This window comes from Chiloscyllium punctatum, chromosome 46 (assembly GCF_047496795.1).
Source record: "Chiloscyllium punctatum isolate Juve2018m chromosome 46, sChiPun1.3, whole genome shotgun sequence".
NCBI classification, from domain to species: Eukaryota; Metazoa; Chordata; class Chondrichthyes; order Orectolobiformes; family Hemiscylliidae; genus Chiloscyllium; species Chiloscyllium punctatum.
The window spans coordinates 34,280,907-34,301,294 of record NC_092784.1 but is presented as its reverse complement, the minus strand read 5'-3'; the positions used below and the strand labels follow the sequence as shown (position 1 = coordinate 34,301,294).

Here is a 20,388-nt window from a genome sequence, read left to right as displayed (position 1 = left end):
TGGCTACATGGCACATGGTAAGGGAACCAAGGGGCAAAAACATACTTGACTTCATCCTCGTTAACCTTCATATAACTGCATCTGTCTGACGATATCAGTTAAAAATTACCACCACCACAGTCTTTGTGAGGACAAAGTCCTGCTTTTAATTCGAAGGTGCACTCTGTTGTGTTGCGTTACCACTGTACTAAACGGGACCAATTTTGAACAGCTCTGCCAAGTAAAACTGGGCATCTGTGAGGCAAACTGAGCAATCGTAGAATTGTAAATAATCACCATGTGTAGCCTCATGGCACAGCAAACCTCCCTCTCTGCCATTGCTATTAGCACCAGGCATACCTGGAAATGAGCTGGCAAATTAGTGAAGCTTCAAAACAGGACCACTTGCGTGTCAAACAACATAAAATAGCCTGGACCAAATGGTATCACTCTCACTAAAACAATCCGTAGACTCTGCAGTCTACCCCCATCCAGCTGTGACTGGTGGTAGACAATTAAACGACTCACTGGAGGAAAAGATTTGACAAATATCCTCACCTTTGATGGGGAGCTTGGCACATCAGTTATAAATGACAAACCTGAAGCATTTACAAACCCCTTCAGCCATCAGTGCTGAGGAAATGACCCAATGAGGCCTTTACCTGAGGTGTCCAGAAACACTGATGACAGCCTTCAGCCAACTCCATTTGAACAACCTGATATCACAAAACTGCTGAAGATAGTGGGTACTGCGATATTGACATTCTGGCAATAATACTGAAGATAAGGAAGGATGTCGTGAAACTTGGAAAGGTTCAGAAAAGATTTGCAAGGATGTTGCCAGGGTTGGAGGATTTAAGCTATAGGGAGAGGCTGAACAGGCTGGGGCTGTTTTCCCTGGAGCGTTAGAGGCTGAGGGGTGACTGCACAGAGGTTTATAAAATCATGAGGGGCATGGATAAGGTAAATAGACAAAATCTTTTCCCTGGGGTTGCGGAGTCCAGAGCTAGAGGGCATAGGTTTAGGGTGAGAGGGGAAAGATATAAAAGAGACCTAAGGGGCAACTTTTTCACACTGAGGGTGGTGTGTGTATGGAATGAGCTGCCAGTGGAAGTGGTGGAGGCTGGTACAATTGCAACATTTAAGAGGCATCTGGATGGGTATATGAATAGGAAGGGTTTGGAGGGATATGGGCCGGGTGCTGGAAAACGGGACTGGATTAGGTTCAGATATCTGGTCGGCATGGACAGGTTGGACTGAAGGGTCTATTTCTGAGCTGTACGTCTCTGTGACTCTATGACGAGTGCTACGCAATTGGCCACACCTTTTCCAGACTGTTCAGTACAGCTCCATCTTCCTGACAGTTTGGAGAAAATGTCCAGGTATATCCTGCCCTCAAACAATGAGACCGTTCCAACACAGCCAACTACTGGCCCATCAGTCTACTCTCTGACATCAGACTTAGCACAGCCAACAACCACTTTAATATCAAAAGCACTTGCAGAACAATAACCTGCTCACTGGTGCTTAGGTTGAGCTCTGTCAAACCAACTATCAAGTTCCCGACCTCAACATAGACAGACCAACAGAACTCTGAAACAGCAGTGAGAATGACGGCTATGCCCCATTCAACTGAATGTGGCATCAAGGAGTATTCAATGAATGGCAAAACACTAGGAAGCTCCAAGGGATTTTGGTGAGTTTGTCCACAGCTCCCTAGGTTATTAGTGTAGTTAAGAAAACCTGTGCCCCATATGCTATGTTGCAGGTGTCCCGGACTTTGGTTAGGCCCCAGCTGCAGTACTGTGTGCAGCTCTGGTCACCGCATCGCTGGAAGGATGTGATTGCACTGGCGAGGATGCAGAGGAGGTTCCCCAGGATGCTGCCTGAGATGGAACATTGCAGCTAGTAAGACAGGCTGAATAAGCTTGGATTGTTTTCTTTGGAGCAAAGAAGGTTATCTGTCCTACCTGATGGAAGTGTATAAGATTTGAAGGAACAGGATGAATAGAAAGCAACTGTGTACCCCTCTGTCGAAAGGTCAACAACAAGGGGTGGAGTTTTAAGGCGACAGGCAAAGGTTTGATGAAAACTGTTTTCATCTGGAGGGTGGTGGGAGGTTGGAATATACTGCCTGAGAGAGTAGGTGAAGCAGTTAACCTCAACTTCTTAAAAAGCCTTTTAAGTGTCAATACAGTAAAGACTGTGGGCCTAGTGCTGGAAGGTCGAACGAGTGTAGATTTAGTGTAGCTTTGGCAGTATGTACATTTTTTTTAGCTTAAGATTCCTTACAGTATGGAAACAGGCCCTTCGGCCCAACAAGTCCACACTGACCCCCTGAAGGATAACCCACCCAGACCCATTCCCCTACCCTATATTTATCCCTAACTAATGCACCTAACACTATGGGCAATTTAGCCTGGCCAATTCACCTGACCTGCACATCTTTGGATTGTGGGGGGAAACCGGAGCACCTGGAGGAAACCCACGCAGACACGGGGAGAATGTGCAAACTCCACACAGACAGCTGCCTGAGGCTGGAATCGAACCCAGGTCCCTGGTGCTGTGAAGCAGCAGTGCTAACTGCTGAGCCACCGTACCATTCCTACTTGATGGGTGGAAGGGCCTTTTCCACACTGTAAGATTCCAAGGACCCCGAGCAAACCTGAAGTTGATGAGAATCGGAGAGGGGGATCCTCCATTAGTCGGAGTCCGACCTGGCACAAATTAACGTGCTCGTGTTTGTTGAAAATCATTCATTTTTAGGTGCAGGACATCTCTGCAGGAGTTCCTTAATGACCTCGGCCCAACCACCTTCAGCTGCTTCATCAATGATCTTCCCTCCCTCATAAATAAGGTCAGATACATAGATTCATACAGTGCAGAAAAGGCCCTTTGGCCATTGAGTCTGCACCAATCCCAATTTCCTGCACATATCCCATATCAGATCTGATCAGAATGCAGGGAAGTGGGGATGTTCACTGAGTCCACAATAAGGCCTTGAACAGCACCCAGACTTGGGCTGACAAGTAACATTTATGCCACACAAATGCCCAGGCAATGACATCTCCAAAAAGAGAGAATCCAACGATTGTCCCTTATTTTTCAGTAGCATTGCCATTGCTGGATTCCCCACTATCGATGTTCTGAGGGGTGCCATTGGCCAGAAACTGAACTAGACCAGCCATATAAATACTGTGGCTAATAGAGCGAGTCAGACGCTGGGGATTCTGTGCCAAGTAACTTGTCCGCCAACTACAAAACACAGGTCCAGTCTGTCATAAACGACACTCCACTTGCCCTGCATGAGTGTAGCACGACACCATCCAGGGCAAACTATCACTGTACCCAGCATGGCTTCTCCAACAGCACCTTCTGAACCCATAACCTCAACTACCCAGAAGGAAAAGGGGACACCGTCACCTGCATGATCCCCGTCCAAGCCACAGACATTCCTGACTTAGGAAAAAATCATTGATCTATCACTCTTGTTGAGTCAGTGTCCTGGAACTCCCTCCCTAAGGTATTTACAGCAAATTAACTGCATTGATTCAAGTGGCAGCTCACCACCAATCTCTTCAGAATAAATAGGGAGGGACAATAAGTGGCCAGCTATGCCCTTGGCCTGTGAATGAACAAATAAAAAACAGTTTCAAGGAAATTTGTTCGCCATGTCCATATGATTGATGGGGATGATCAATAGTTGAAGCTGCAGTAACCCAAGCACAGATCCCTGTGGCCTTCCACTGGTTACAGCTTGCTAACCTGAACATGATTATTTATCATTGCTTTCTGCTTCCTGTTAACTTCCAAATCAACTCCACCGACTAGACAGTACAAACATGGAGTGAGCAATCTTTTAACTTCTGTAGTTTTCATTATGGCCCTTGTAACCCAGAACATTCTCGTGAATGAATATTGCCCACCAGCTTTTCGTCATTTCCATATCGGAGTATCCAAATCAATCTGTTCCTGACAGTTCTGTTTCCTTTACTCGCTCGTTTGCTGTTTGACTTTGCATTCTGGCCTCTCACTTAGAGTCATAGAGATGAACATCATAGAAACAGACCCTCAGTCCAACTCCATTATCCCAACCCAATCTAGTCCCACCTGCCAGCACCTGGCCCATATCCCTCCAAACCCTTCCTAGTTGGGAAGTTTGAAATTCCATTCAACGATCAATGACAGGTTATGCATGTCTCTTGTCACACTTGTGGTGACCTGCAGTGTCATCAGGACATTCACACCAGTATTATTCTGATCAGTGAGTGATGAAGCAAGTGTCACTTTGGGCAGAACCTGAAGCCTGATCCTACAACAAAGGATCAGACGTTGGTGGTTTATCTTCTCTGAGTGATGTTGCCTTTCACTAAGAGATTGGTGTATCTGCAGCTTTGCTCCATGTAACCACCTTTTATCCATTTCCCTTGATACGTTGATTAACAAATATCTAGTAATCTGTTTGAAATTAATAATTGTTCAATTGTGGGAGTGAGGTCCAAGCTCATACTTGCCTCCCTTTCCTTGCATGTAGAAATGTTCATTCCAAAAAGATCTGGTTCTACTTTTATACTATATCCTTTACTCCTAGAATATCCAACCCAGTAGAAATAGTTGCTCTCTCTTTCCATTAATTGTTTGAGAATTTCAAACATATTGTCCTTAACCTAAAAATAGTAACATAGGAACGAAGAGGCCATTCAGTCTCTCGAGCCAGCTCTACCATTCCTATCTCATGGCAGATCATCACCCTCCATTCCATAGTCTCTGGGCTCTCTCTCCCCCCACCCCCCACCATATCCCTTGATGACAGTGCACCTTGAGATTTTATCAGGCTCCATTTTGAACATGCTTAATGTCTGTTTACATAGTCCTTTTGGACAGAGAATTCCAAAGATTCACTACCCTTTTTAGGAAAGACATTTCTCCTTAGCTCCATCCTAAATGGCCTGCCTCTTTAATAGGAGACTCTGTCCCCTGGTTCCAGATGCTCCTGCCTGGGGGAAACCTCCTGAGCCCTATAACGTTTTGTAAACTTTATTAAGAATGGTTTTTATTCTTACAAATTCCAAGGGATACAGGCCCAGTCTGCTCAATCTCACCTCAAAAGGTGGCATGGCCATCCCAGGAGAGAGTGTGGTACTGCCTGTATGGAAGGTATCTCATTCAGATAAGGAGAACAAAGCTGTTTACAATACTATAGGTGTAGTCTCACCAAGATTCTCTACAACTGAAGCAAGCCACCTTTCCTCCTGAACCCTCAACCTTCTGTAATATAGACTAACACAATGTATATACTGACCACTGCAACGGACAGCTGGAACTGACAACTGGAAGCGGCAGATTCAAACCACTATAAATGCCGGAGGAGAGATCACAGAAGCCCTTCACAGGAGACTCCCAAGCACTGAGGATGTCACCTAGACAGGGGACGAAACGTCTGCAACACAGTGTCTATCTATCTATCTCAGATTTACTCCATGTCCTGGAATCCACTGCCTTCTGAGTGAGTAAATCCCACAGATTCATGACCCTGGGAGAGAGTAATTTCTCCTCATCTGTTTTAAATTCGCTATCTCTTACCATAAAACTATGAATTCACATTCTAGATTGTACCAGATGAGGAAATATAATTTCTCCATCTGCTTTGTCAGTCCCCTTCAGTATCCTATATACCTGAACTCCTCTCATTCTCCTAAACACCAGAAAGTGTAGGCCTAACCTGCTCAATCCCTCTTCATAAGGTTAAAACTCCCACAGCACCACGTTATAGTCCAACAGGTTTATTTGGAAGCACTAGCTTTCAGAGTGCTGCCCCTTCAGGTAAATTCATCAGGTTACCTAATGAAGGAGCAGCGCTCCGAAAACTAGTGCATCCAAATAAACCTGTTGGGCTATAACCTGGTGTGTGATTTTTAACGTTGTCCTCCCCAGTCCAACACCCCTGGCTCCTCCACATCACCTCTTCATTAGACAATCTTCTCTGGATTCAATCAAGTGAGTCTCCTCCAAACTGCCTCTAATCCAACTACATCTCTCCTCAAGTAAAGAGGCACCATTGTACACAGTATACCTGATACAACCTAGGTGAAACTGGGTACTGCAGATGCTGGAGATTAGAGTCCAGATTAGAGTGGTGTTGGAAAAGCACAGCGGGTCAGGCAGCATCCGAGGAACAAGCAAATCGACATTTCAGGCAGGAGCCCTTCCTCAGGAACGAAGGAGTGCTGTCCGAAACGTTGCTTTTCCTGTTTCTCGGATGCTGCCTGACCTGCTGTGCATTTGCAGGTACAACCTGCCAAATCCCCTCTGCACCATGCTGACAACACACATTCCCACCTAATTTTGTCATCTGCAGACTTGGAGGGGTTACTTTGGGTCCCCACATTCACATCATCAGAGACTGTGAATCAACTCGGGCTCTAGAGCTCATCGTTGTCACAGCCCACCACCAGAGTGACCCATTTATTCCGAGAATCTGTTTTCTTTCCAGTCACCATGTCCCAGTCCACTGTGCATTTTGTTGTTGCTAATTTTCTTATTGAAAGCCTTCTGAAAATCTAATATTTCATATCCACTGATTCCCTTTATCTACTTATATTTTCAGAAAGCCTCCCAACAGATTTGTCAATAATGTTATTCCCCACACCCCTTCAGATCTGACCAATTAGCGTAATTATTTTCAAAGCGTCAACTTACCATATCCTTTGGAGCATTCTAGAAATTTTCTTGCAATTGCTGTCAAGCTAAAAGGTCTCTAGTTCCCTTTTTTCTGTCTGACCCTCTCCCTTTGCTTAAATAATAAGCAAGGTGTGGAGCTGATGATGTTGGACTAGGGTGGACAAAGGCAGAAATCATGTGACAAAGGAGCAGCGCTCCAAACGTTTGTGATTTTAAACAAACCTGTTGGACTATAACCTGGTGTCATGTTACTTCTGATTTTAAACAGTAAGGTCATATTTCAACCTTCTCATCTAAAGGCTGCATTGCAGACTCTATATTTTGAAATATGGCCACCGATGCATCCACTGTCTTTATGGTCATCTCCTTCAGCGCACTTGGATGTAACTCATCAGGTCAACGTGGAAGGAGGCCCTTTGGACCATCTTGCCCACACCATTCTACTCCTCGCTTTTCCTATGTGCTTGTATACTGTACTGTTCCAAGTGGGAGAAAGTGAGGTCTGTAGATGCTGGAGATCAGAATCGAGAGTGTAGTGCTGGCAAAGCACAGCAGGTCAGGCAGCCTGGGCAGGAATCCTGAGGAAGAGCTTATGCCCGAAATGTCGATTCTCCTGCTCCTGGGATGTTGCCTGACTGGCTGTGCTTTTCCAGCACCAGTGTTCCAAGTGTTCATCTCAATAGTTGTGAAATGTAATGGTTCTCACAAGTTCTGCTCTTCTTGGCAGTAGGTTCCGGATATCCACCATCCTCTGGTGAAAGAAATTCCCCTGAGATCTCCACTGATCCCCCTGCCCTTACCTTAAACCTATCTCCCCTGGAAATCAACCCCTGTACTGGTGGGGGGGTGGGGGGTGGGGGGGGGGGGGGGGGGGGCGCAGGCAAGGTTCCTCTTATCGACCCTATCTATCCCCCTCCCAAGTTTCTAGCTCTTACTCAGGTTCCTCCTCCTCTGCTCCAAGGAAAGCAGTTCCACTGCATGTCCTCTCTCTATTAATGGCTGAATCACTAACTGGAGACAGCATCCTGCATCTCTCCACTGCAATCATATCCTGCCCTACAGTGTGATCACCACAAGCATGCACAGTCAGTACTCCAACTTTCAGTTTTGTTTACTTCTCCAATACGACTTTGTCTTTGAAACCAACTCTAATTTCTGTCAGTTCCTCGTTCTCACTGGCCCCACGGATCTCTCTTTCTGACAGAGTCCTTGCATCTTCCTCAGTGAAGACTGGCACAAAGTAATTATTTAGCTTCTCTGCCATTCAAGAGGAGCAACCCTTGTTTGTAACGTCATCCTTGCAATCTGGTCGGTATTCTGGTTAATCGACGTTGGACCTTCTCCAAGGCTAATCCGTCATTTCTAATGGTATAGTGCCTAGAGCAGCAAGCATAGGTGAGCCAGGGTTTGAACAACTGAAGAATGACTTCTCTCCCCTTAGATTCAGTTACTCTCGATAGAAACACCAGCATTTCACTCGTCTCTGATTAATTCCTATACCTGTTCATGCCATTTTAATGAGCTGTGTGTGAGGACCCCAAATCTCTCTCGATTCCTTTATATCTCACTTCTCACCATTGGATCATGTTCTTCCTTTTCGACATCTTCATTTATGCCTGCATTAGAAATCTGTTTGTTTCCGTCTTCCCCGTTCACTTTTTAAAGTTCTGTCTTTGTCTAATTGGAACATTGAAATGCGTGGTTCTCTATCCTGTTATCTAAGTTGTTAGTGTGTGTAGTTGAGGCCCCAAAATAGATCCCTGTTGGGCACTACTAGTCACACCTTTGCAGTTGTCGAACCTGTTCTTTAACCTGCTCTCTGTCTCCTACCAAACATCAATTTTCTAATTAGGTCAATAATTTGCTTCCAATTCAATGAGCTTCAACCTTAACTAATCATCTTTTATGAGCAACTTTGTCAATGCCTTCTGGATGACATCTGTGACTCCAGTCATCTCTTGAATAGCTTTAATTAGTTTTGTCTTGCACAATATACTCTTTTTATATAAATCCAGTGTAACTCTGATCTGCCAAGTATATACAAGGTGTTCTCCGTCATGAATCGCTATAGTAACTTCCTGACAGCAGATGTTAAGCCAACTGGCTTAAGATGAAAGGTTTCTTCTTTCATCTTAAATAGCACATATCATTCTGCTGTTTTCCAAGCTCTGGAAACGATGAGGTCCAGAAGTAAATTTTGAAGTTGTTTTCATGATTTCTTGAGAGACAAGAAGGTTTTAGAGGTTGTCGTGAAGAATCTTTGCTCTCGTGCACCATGACCTTAAGAAGGCTACAATATATTCAAACATACTTCTTCAACCGTGTATCAGAGAGAATTGTTTGAGGTGCATATTCTTTTGCACAGATGGCTCATAAAGATACTGAGCTGGGGATTTATTTGTGTGGCTGTGATATGTGCAATATTTATTCATTTAATCTGCATACCATGATTGACATAAAAGAAATAGACCAACAAGCTGCAGCAAGGAAGAGATGCACAATGAGTTGTCCATCCTCTCACATTCCTGACTGACTGACTGATCTGTTTTGTTTGTGCATCTCTCTTGTGAAAACAGAAGCTCATGGTTAACCTCCTTGTGATTACTGAGAACTGACTGCATTTGCACTGTAAATGTGAAGTGAACTTGCCACAGCAAGTTAGGGCTGCTACGTCACAGTGCAAGTGTCTCGTTAGTGGTAACAGTTTTTAATGATTGTCCTGAACATGTCGCACAAGCGTTATACTGGAATGCAACTTAAAATGGGAAAATCAGCAATGGGGGCTCTATTTATGTTGCTGTTTTAATGACATGAAAGCCTTTCATGTCATTATAATATAGTCATACAGCATGGAAACAGACCCTGTAGTCCAACTCATCGGTGTCAACCAGTCATCCCAATCAGCACCCGGCCCTTTTCCCTCCAAACCCTTCTTATTCATATACCCATCCAGATGCTTCTTAAATGCTGCAGTTGTACCAACCTCCTCCACTTCCTCTAGCAGCTCACTCCATATGTGTACCACCCTCTGAGAAGAAAATTACCCTTTGGATCCTTTTTTTAGATCTTCCCCCTCTCTTTTAAACCTCTGTCCTCTAGTTTTGGACTCCCCCACCCTAGGAAAAAGATCTTGGCTATTCACCCTATCCATGCCCTTCATGATCTTATAAACCTCTGTAACGTCACCCCTCGGCCTCTGGACACTTCACAGACACACCCAATCAGGAAGGCATTGGTGTTGTGGTAACGTCACTGGGCTGGTACAATCATAGGGAATGGAGCTAAATGTTAGGATTGAAGGGAAGCATGCAAAGTTAGTATGCAGGTACAGCAAATAACTAGGGAGGCAGATGCAATGTGTATTAGTAAAGGAATTGAGTATAAAAGTAGGAATGTTTTGCTAAGTTGTACAAGGTACAGCTGGGATCACACCTGGAGTACTGTGTAAAGTTTTAGTTTCCTTTTGTTAGGAAGTCGAATGAGTGTATGTTCACTTTAAAATTGTGTTTTCTGAATTTTGGAGTGAATGTAATGTGCAGGCTCAGCCTCCCAAACAGAACTGATAGGACATGGGCTTTTCCAGAATAGATACGTGTAACAATTGGCTGTTAAATGGATACCTGAGTTCTGATGGCAATTCAGATTTAGCCAATTACTTTAAATTATGATCAGGATACTAAAACCCAATTGAGTTTGAATTAATTGTTTGACAACATTGGACCAATGAGCGGGTACAATGTTTGGGGTATAAAAAAGAACGAGCATTTTGAAAATTAGTCAGAGCAGCTGAATAGCAGAGCAACCACCATAGAGGTGGAGATCTAACTGACCATCTAATATCTTGCTCTCAAAAAAATTAGAACACACTTTTTTCCTATAAAACATACTCACAATAAAAAGAAAGAAGCTGATCAGCAGATGGAAGACTGAAGACAGCAGACAGGACAGACTGTGTGGACTTGAGATTAACTTCATGTTATATTTAATATCTGTGTTATTGGAACAGTATGTTAATAGGATTGTGTTCAGTTAGGGGAAAGTGTGTTCAGTCTGTTAAGTTTTATTCAGTGTCTGTTAAGAAAATAAGCTGTTATTTTTCTTTAGTGGAAATTAGGAGTTCTCTGTCTGTCACTCACTCACTCACATTTTAACAGATGGTGAGGCTTTCTAGGTTTTTGGTTTTAATTAAGAGGGTATGACTTCTGTGTCATAACACCTTATTTAATAAAAAGGCATGTTAATAATTTAAAGCCAGTTTATTTGACTGATACTGGAATGGGATGGGGGAAGTGTTATTATCCGTAGATGTGGACCCTGTATTCATTTGGAGGTTAAGATGTGGTTTTGTTGAAACATAGAAGATCCTGTGAGGTCTGGACAGGGTGGATGCTGAAAAGGATGCTTTCCCTATAGGAGATGCTGGAACTCGGGGACACCATTTTCAAAACCAGTTGGTTTCCATTTAAGTCTGAGGTGAGACTTTGCTTTGTTTTGAAGGGTGAAGAGTCTATGGAGCGCCCTGCTCAGAGAATAGTGTGGTTAGGATTGTTGAATATTATTATGCCGAGTGAATAGATTCTTGACTCGGGAGGATGTTGAAGGATATTGGAAGTCTAATTGGCAGATCACAAAATATTGCTGATCTGCAGAGAGAGGAAAATTATTAGGTTTGTTTGTTTTGTGGAGCTGTTCACTTGGACTGAAGTTAAACTAAATTAATTTCTACTTGTTAGGCTTTAGAATAATTCCCCACCATCACCAAAGTACAATTAATGCACTCACTGGCTGCCCCTCCACTTTCTACCATGAACCTTCATGTGGCAGGCAGGATCATGACCCAGAGGGCTTTGTTCAGTGAGCTCTCCCTTCATATTAAGTGTTTGCGTTCAAAAGTGTGATGCAACTTAATGGGCAAGTTGTCACCAATTCAGACAGCACATTCCTCCCATTCGTTAATGTCAGTGCAGCTAACTTCAGAGAGAGCTTCCGAACGTCCTCGTAGCATTTCCTTTGGCTTTCCACTTAGCGCTGGCCATCTCAGAGTTGAGGAAACAAGATCTGGTGAGGGAGATATCTGTCAGCTATCAGGTTAGAATCCCTGCAGTGTGGAAGCAGGCCATTCGGCCCATTGAGTTCACATTGACCCTCCAAAAAGCATCCAGCCAGACTCCCCTCCCACCCTATCCCTGTGACCTTGCATTTGCCGTGGTTAATCCACCTACTGTGCTCATCCCTAGACAATTTAGCATGGCCAGTCCACCCAACCTGCGTTTCTTTGGACTGTGGGAGGAAAGATGAGCCCCTGGCAGAAGCCCACACAGGCATTGAGAGAATGTGCAAACCCCACACAGACAGTCACCTGAAGGTGGAATCGAACCTGGGTCCCTGGCCCTGTCAGGTAGCATTGTGAACCACTGAGCCACTGTACCACCTGTGTTCAGGTCGTCAGAGTTAATTTGACTGGAGGGTTTCCTAATATGCTGTGGAGCTGGGTTCAAAAAAGAACATTTAACATTTCTGAAGTCCATCTGTTGAATCCTGAGGATATAGCAGAGGCATTGCTGGTGGAATTTCCCTATTGCTGATGCTCTTCAGTCTTGAAACCACTAGAGTTTAGGGCATGCATGGTGCCTGGCCTAGGAGTATGAGTCAGCACATCTGTGGTGTAGAATCCGATCACTATGATCACTGATGTCCGTTGTAGGTTACAAATAATCCCCATCCTAATTCCACACATCAACAACTTGCTTTGATTTACTAAACATCTGTATGTAAGCATTCACTGCAATTCAACCATCCAGGACCTGAAACTGTTGGTCCATTTGCTTTCAGCAGTTTGTGATACAGAATTAATTGGAGGGAGAGAGTGAGCTGAAAAGCAAAAGATCCAGCTCTCCCACTTGCTGTGAAATGCTCAGTTCTATATTCGAGCCGTTGTGCTTCTTTCCAGAGAAACCAGCAGGTCACCCAGTAACTGATCAAGAGAGAACAAGTCCACATTTTGAGTATAATCTTCTATCAAAAGGAAAGCTTTTCAAAAACAAATGATCAATATAATGTGACATCTACTAAGAAGATTTTTTCCAAGCTTCATCCCAACTTCATTCTGAAGAAATTTACAACCCACCGTCTCTCGCAGCAGTGAAACTGAAACTGTGGGTGTGTTGTATTTAGCTCACCTTTTGTCAGATCCCTGAACATGAGGTGTTATTAGAAGGGAAATAATCTTTGAGAAAAGTAGAAGATACCAGTCAGTCTACACTGTGTCCTTCATACCTGGAAGCAAGCATCAGCAGTTGGAGGTTAATTCTTTCTAACTGACTCTGAAATGTTGGGCAGCCACATGGAGGACTGTTGTTTTGGTTTTAATCACTCGTGGGGCCTCACTGGCTGGCCAGCACTTATTGCCCTTGAATAGCTGCAGTCCATGTGCTGTAGGGTGGACCCGCAATATTCATAAGGAGGACATTTCCAGAAAATAACATACTTAAAAAGCAGCGACATTACCTGCTTCTATCAAACCTTCCAGAACGTTGCTATGTCAGAATTACTGCCTCAGGCAGCACTTCATATTGTACAGCAACTGTGTAATCCTGAAATAACACTAAAGCAGGATGATATCAGAGCTGCATTCAAAGATTTGAAATATCTCAGTCTTGGGAGTAAGAAGTGTGCGGCAGTAAGGTAGCATTGAGTTTTAAGAGTCAGCTATGTACTAAAGCATCATTTTAACCAACAAGAAAGAATTCAGTTCCATACAACAGATTCAATAATGAGTACTGTTGCAGCATACATTAAATGCAGTATTTCTTTTAATACTGTTCACTCATGGGATGTGAGCATTGCTGGCTAGGCCAGAATTTATTGCTGTTCCTAATTGCCCAGAGGGCAGTTAGAATCAACCACGTTGCGTTGGGTGTAGAATCACATGTCAGTTAGAGCAGGTAAGGATGTTAGTGAGTCAGCTGTGTGTTTCTGACAATCAACACTGGCTTTGTGTCCATCACACGACTCTTAATTCCAGACTTTTAATTTATTCCAAATCCGATCTGCTATGGCTGGGTTTGAGCCCAGGTCATTGCCATGGTCTCTGGATTAGTAATATAGCTGTAACTGCCACTAGGCCATTGCCCACCCCTCTGCCCCTTCCTGTGGTTAAATAACCAACAGGAATCATGGATCAGTTCAGCTTTCCACGCAGCAACATTAACTACTCATTTACAGACTTCCCACATATTTGAGTTGATCTTTCTCTGCATCTTCTGTAACTATAATACCGTGTTCTGCTCAATTACCCTGAAGTACTTATGTAAGGTATGATTTGCCTGGTTAGCATGCAAAGCAATGCTTTTCGCTGTACCTCCGTACATGTGGCAGTAATAAATCAAATCAAATAGTTCGTCCAGATCATGGGGTGTGGCGGGAAGTGAGGAAGAGTTGTTGGGTCGTCAGGAGAGTGGAATGTGCGTGGTAAAGGTAAGCTGCTACTTTTGGAAGGAGGAAGATTTGGAGATCTCACTGCCTGAGACTGCTTATTAATGCCTAGCATTAACTTTTTAAAAAGAATGACAACGGCCAATATTGCGGTAGTGTTCCATTTAGGACTGAGACCCTGAGTTGCTGAATACCCTGCATGTGTGTGTCAATAGATGCTGTCGTGATATGGCTGTCTTTAGGCTGCTGGAACCTTTATTTTTGTAAACCATTTTAATTTATTTATTCCAGAGAAACAGCTCGCTTCCTGATGAGAACAACATAATCCGCTTGCAGGAAGAGCTAAAAGCACTGAAGCTGTGTGAGGCAGAGGCGGTGACTTCGATGAAAGAACTCCACCAAAAGGTGAAGGATTTGGATGAACACTGGCAGGTAAGCAAGATGTGACTGCATACGGTCAGCCCTTCTCCCATTCAAGCCATTGCTGACGTAGTCAGTTCCGTATGGGACCTTGTCTGGCTGATATGATCAGAATCGCACAGTGTAAGGGCTCGGTTGTAGAAGCAGATGATTGTACACTGGGCCATAGAGCTTTTGGCCCAATGTTCAAAGCATCTTACACCGTTGGTGAGCACCTCTCATGTTGAACTGAACTATTTTCAGCGACATCTCGCCCGGACTGGAGGTCGATGGAAGGATTCCCCGAGGAAGAATGCCACCAATGAGCTGCACAACGAGCTGTTGACAGTGCGGTTTAGTGAAGCTCAGGCTCACGCTGAACTGAGGGAACTGAGACACACCGTGCTGGAGCTGGAGGCACAGGTACTGACTGGCGCACGCGCTCCACTCGCTCTCACACTCACCCTTGTGGACTAGTTTTTGGTACTTGCCTAGAATGCAATCTTACATGATTTTTCTGCATTTTTTTGATAAGATCCCTATATTTAGAAACTAGAGAGTATAGGTTTCGGATGAGAGGGGAAAGATATAAAAGAGACCTTAGGGGCAACGTTTTCACGCAGAGGGTGGTACGCGTATGGAATGAGCTGCCAGAGGATGTGGTGGAGGCTGGTACAATTGCAACATTTAAGAGGCATTTGGATGGGTATATGAATAGGAAGGGTTTGGAGGGATATGGGCCGGGTGCTGGCAGGTGGGACTAGATTGGGTTGGGATATCTGGTCGGCATGGACGGGTTGGACCGAAGGGTCTGTTTCCATGCTGTACATCTCCATGATTCTATGACCAGGTGGTTTCCTGGTCACTGTTGCTGATGCTCTCTTTCTTTTATTTCAAATTAATTTCATTAAATTTCACTTTCTCAGCTGTCCATTGACCATTTGAACAGCACACAAGCAGCTCAACACCATCCAGGACAAAGCAGCCCATTTATTGACACCCCCATCCACCATTTCCTGCATTTACTCCATGTCCTCCTCATGGACCAGACCAAACCCCCTCAAAATATTTAAAGGAGGTGCCGAGAGCTGAGCTTTTTCTTATTTTAAAGGTAAATGTAAAGTGCTGTGTTCCAGATGCAATTTGATTGATCAAACTACTCAATATTTGGCAAAACACAATTTATTCAAAACGATAATCAAAATACAACAAAAGAAAGAAAATTTTAATTATATAGGAACGTTTAACAGAATAATAGAAACAGTAACTGTTACTAGTTAACTGTTCCAATATAATAACATCCTATAAACACACCCCTTGTCAAAAACAAATTTCAGACATTAGATTTTTGTACATGTCTGTGGTAGGAAGAGACCTCAGCTTTTAGCTGTAACTGAGTGAAGCAAACAAAACAGCTTCTGATTCTTCAAGACTTTAGCAACTTCTGCTCAATCTAAAAATCCTGGTCTATGAGAGCTGGCTACACCCATCCAGGCTGTTTCTATTGTTCCAATTTAAGGAAACACAATTCCAGGGCCTTACAAGCTGTTTGTTACCACAGACTGCTTGACACGTCTCGTTCAATTTCTCTCTCGGATGAAACCAGGACAAAATATATCTCTGAGCCCCAACATTAAACACACCCCAGTGATACAGTGTCTGCAATTTGCCAAGGCTGCTTAGATAACACCTTCTAGAAAGTGACTTCTGTCCCCTAAAACGACAAGTGTAGCAGAAACATGGGAACATTCATCTGCAAGTTCCCCGTCCAAGCCACCCACCATGCTGACTTGGATATATGTTGCCGTTTGTTTTTCTAAACCCAGTGATGAATGTCTGCAGCTCTCTTCTTTAAGGTACTGTGGATGACCCTTCACCTCAAAAACTGCAGTCGTTCAGGAAGGCAGCTCACAACCATCTGCTCCAAAGCAAAAAAAATACTGGCTTAGTCAGCAACTTGTACATCCAATGGATGAAGACTCACCTTGATAACTAGTGATACTGGTGAGATTTCTCAATCCCTGTGCTTGTAGGAATCCTTTAGGGGCCTAGGTTTGTGTTAAATAGAATTCAAGACCTTGAAAATTGGTCCCAAAGTGAACTGGGGAGATGGCACCTTCTCTCCCAGCAGGCAGAACCGTTAAATCAGTGGTTTCCAACTTTGGCTGACAGAATGTGGTTGTGAGAGAGAAATTCATGTGTTTTTTTTTTCCCTCGAATCTTGTACTGCTAGGTGCAAATACTTTTGTTCCAAAGTGCTGAGTAATGAGACTGGCTCTCCCCTTGTGTGCTATGTTGTTGCTGGGAACTGCTCACAGAAACCTTGCATGTTGTCAGTGTTAGAGAGATGCTTTTCATCGGGGGGGAGGGTGGGTTGCTGAAGCCTGCTGTCTTGCTGACCTGCCCATAGACTGCAGCTCCGGAGACAGCAATGGTGAATAGCTGATCGATCCTGTATCTCAATGCCACATTCCCACTTTCTCCCCATACCCCTTAATGCCTTTCATATCCAAAACTTTGTCTTTATCTGTATCCCCAGCCTTTTGTGGGAGTAAATTCCAACTACTTACCCTTTGAGTGAAGAAATGCTTTTTCATGTCAGTCCTAAAATGGTCGAGTTTGTGTCCTATGACAGTGTCCTCTCATTGTGGCCTCCCCGAGCACCCAACATCTGCCCAGCTCAGGTAGAAACTTCTGCATTTCAATTATGGCCCTCTCATCCTTCTAAACCTTAGTGAATACAGATCCAGCACAACAGGTCAGGCAGCGTCCAAGGACCAGAAGAGTCGATGTTTCGAGCCGTGACATTCCTGATGAAGAGCTTATGCTTGTAACGACAACTGTCCTGCTCCTCGGATCCTGCCTGACCTGCTGTGCTTTTCCGGCACCACACCTTTTGACTCTGATTTCCAGCATCTGCAGTGCTCACTTTCTCCTGCATGCAGGTCCAGTCACACCAGTCTCTCCCCATTTGTTCATACACTAACACATCTAATTCGAGCCGTCTTGTGTCTGCCCTGGAAAACTCATCAATAGGGGAAGAACAAAATCCAGGTATCGTTCAGCAATGCTGCCTGAAAATGGCAAGACACAACAAGACCTGGATATCCTTGTGCACTCAATATTCACTGGAGCTTAGAGGAGAGAGATCTCACCAAAACCTACAAAATCCCAGCAGCGCTGGACTGAGTAAATGCAAGGAGGCTGTTCCCAATCTCAGGGAGTGGGGGACCAGGCTTCACAGTTGAAGTATACAGGGCAGGCCATTTAAGGGTGAGATGAAGAGTAATATGTTCACCCAGCGAGTGGTCAGCTTGTGGAATTCTCTGCCTGGGAAAGCTGGTGAGGCCAGAACATTTTCTTCAAGAAGAATTAGGTATAGTTCCTGGGGATAAACGGATCAAAGAGTATGAGGAGAGAATGGAACAGAGTACTGAGTTAGGTGATCAGCCATGATCGTAATTCAAAGGGCTGATTGGCCAATCCCTGTTTACTGTGTTTCTGGTCAGTGGTTCAGGGATCTTATATTCTTAAGTTTTAAGGTGCCATAATAAATTACTGGTAAAGTTAGCAAAGTACGATTCAGTGGTTTATTTCCACGCCTTGTAACTCTCTGTGACTTTGGGCTAAAGATACTGACCAGCTCCTGTACAGTGTAGTGAGCAGAGACTTTGCTTAATCATTTGCCAGTTACAAAGACATTTCATCTGAGTTCCCCTGTCTTTGGGTTCATCAGTCTGCTAGGGAAGGAGGATTCATTCTGGGACAAGAATAGCACTATCAACCAGCTTGCAAATTTAGAAACCTGATGTGTGCAGTCTCTTTCCAGTAGTTGAGATGTTATCACCCTTGTGTACCACAATCTCAGCAGCAGTTAACTTCACTCAATCAGTAACTGATAAAATGATTAAACTATTTACCGCATGCAGCTTTTTAATATTTAAACTCAATAATTTTGGCCAGTTTGCATGTTTAGTATAACTTACAGACTTTAGTTTACCCTGAACTGTCATAATTTGTAGTAACTGACTGCCAACAGGAAGTTAAAAGGACATAGCACTTGACATTTCAGAAAATCATTTGACATTTAAAGGTAATTGTAAAACTATGTAGCAATGTGTTATCTCATTATAAACTTCTGAGAAGCAGAAATATGAAGTGTCTGTTTGTTGGACTGAATTGTGAGTGCACTGTTCATTGTGACTAAGTGATATACCACATGTATGTTGGATACAACGCTGGTTTATTTCTGTAGGGCTTTTATTTAAAAATCTGAACCAAGGTCTGTCCTTATAAGGATGTGGGTTTGTCAGCTACGTCCTGCTAGAAAGAGCTGAGCATCACTAATGCTGTACATTTTGGCGTCCATTTCCGACAACGCTGGGGAAAATGTCCAGGGATAACTTGCAAGCCCAATTGCTTCTATTTTTTTAAAAATCTCTTTGCGTTCTGCAGCCAAGTTCTGAGTTGTCAGACCACAGGGTGTGTGATGCCTTTGCTGCAGAGACCAGATACATAGAAAAATAAATGACAGCAATAACTCGAAATCTACAGTAAAAGATGATATTTTGATATCTACATCTGATAGTAACTTGAGCAGCGGTGACTAGTGAGCTATTGGCTAATTATTTCTGGTTTCTGCTGCTTTTATCTGAACATCAAAGTCATGACACTGTGTGGAGGCCATTCAGCCCATTGACTACATGTCAGTGGTCAGTAGTGGTAAACTAAATAGAGAGTGTGGTGCTGGGAAATTACAGCAGGTCAGGCAGCATCCGAGAAGCAGGAGAAGCCTTTCGTGCCCGGAACATTGACTTTCTTGCTGCTCGGATGCTGCCTGACCGGCTGTGCTTTCCCAGCACCACACTCTCGCCTCTGATTTTCAGCATCTGCAGCCCTCACCTTCACCTGGCAGATTAATTAGTCCGTCTCATTCCTCTAGTACATGTCTTGTAACTCAGCAAATTTACTTCACTCCGTTCCTTTTTGGAATTTTCAATTTCCTTTTGAAAGTCATTCATAACACTCACTTCCCTGAAACATTGTTGGTAATGACTGCTTGCTCATTTGTTGTATAAGAGGGTTCTTTCTCCCATTCCTCGGTATTTCTCGCAAAAAGGCCTTAAATCTTTGTTCCCTGGTCCTTGCTAATGGGAAAGCTTTTCTTTATCTTATTTAAACCTGTTATAATGTTATGCTGCTCTCTGATCTCCCTTGAACCTGCTTTGCTCCCAGATGACGAACTTTAGCTGCTGCACCCTGATCTCACAGCTAAATTCATTCATCCCAGGGACAGGCCTGGTGAAAGTTCTCTGCACCTCTTGACCATTCTCCCATCCTTCCGAAGGTGGAAGAGTTTTATAACGATTCAGTCTGACCTCCCTCCTTTTTCTCTCCCTTTTGAAGATCACGATCCCAGTCAGTTGCCTGCTGATTCCTCAATGTGTCCTGCCACCTGCGAAGATCCGTGTACACGAGCCCCCATTTTTGCTTCTGACAGGAAACGTTTTTGCTTCTCTCCACAGAACCAAGTGAATACCAACCTCCTGAACCGAACTGAGCAGACTTGTACCAGTCTGCAGGACAAACTACAATACATCACAGCCCAAAACAAAGGACTGCAGACTCAGCTCAGTGAGACCAGACGCAAGCAAGCCGAGGTGGATTGTAAGGTGAGTATCAGCTAAACTCGCCTTTAGGTGGATGGCCATCAGACGTGTCTGATTGATCACAAGAAACTTTACTCCAAGGGAAGTGAACCTCAATGTGGGAGAACTGTGAGCTGTTCAGGGGGAGGTGGAGTAAGTTGCTATCACCTTGAGGAAATGCTGAGCACTAAGTAAGTTTTATCGCTTAGCTTTGACATGAAAATATCAGAGTTTCATGTGGCTGAGC

The 20,388-nt window shown here is 43.9% G+C and overlaps 1 protein-coding gene across 14 annotated transcripts in view; it reads left to right on the top strand.

The window, feature by feature from the left end:
• The window catches only part of LOC140467942 (EVI5-like protein), a 340,764-nt gene that overhangs the window by 261,733 nt on the left and 58,643 nt on the right, over nucleotides 1–20,388 (top strand). For all 14 annotated transcript variants that reach the window (XM_072564014.1, XM_072564018.1, XM_072564024.1 and 11 more), the window contains 3 exons: nucleotides 14,386–14,526; nucleotides 14,758–14,916; nucleotides 20,019–20,165. In XM_072564014.1, coding sequence (XP_072420115.1) covers nucleotides 14,386–14,526; nucleotides 14,758–14,916; nucleotides 20,019–20,165 — 447 coding nt within the window. The remainder of the gene's footprint in view (nucleotides 1–14,385; nucleotides 14,527–14,757; nucleotides 14,917–20,018; nucleotides 20,166–20,388) is intronic.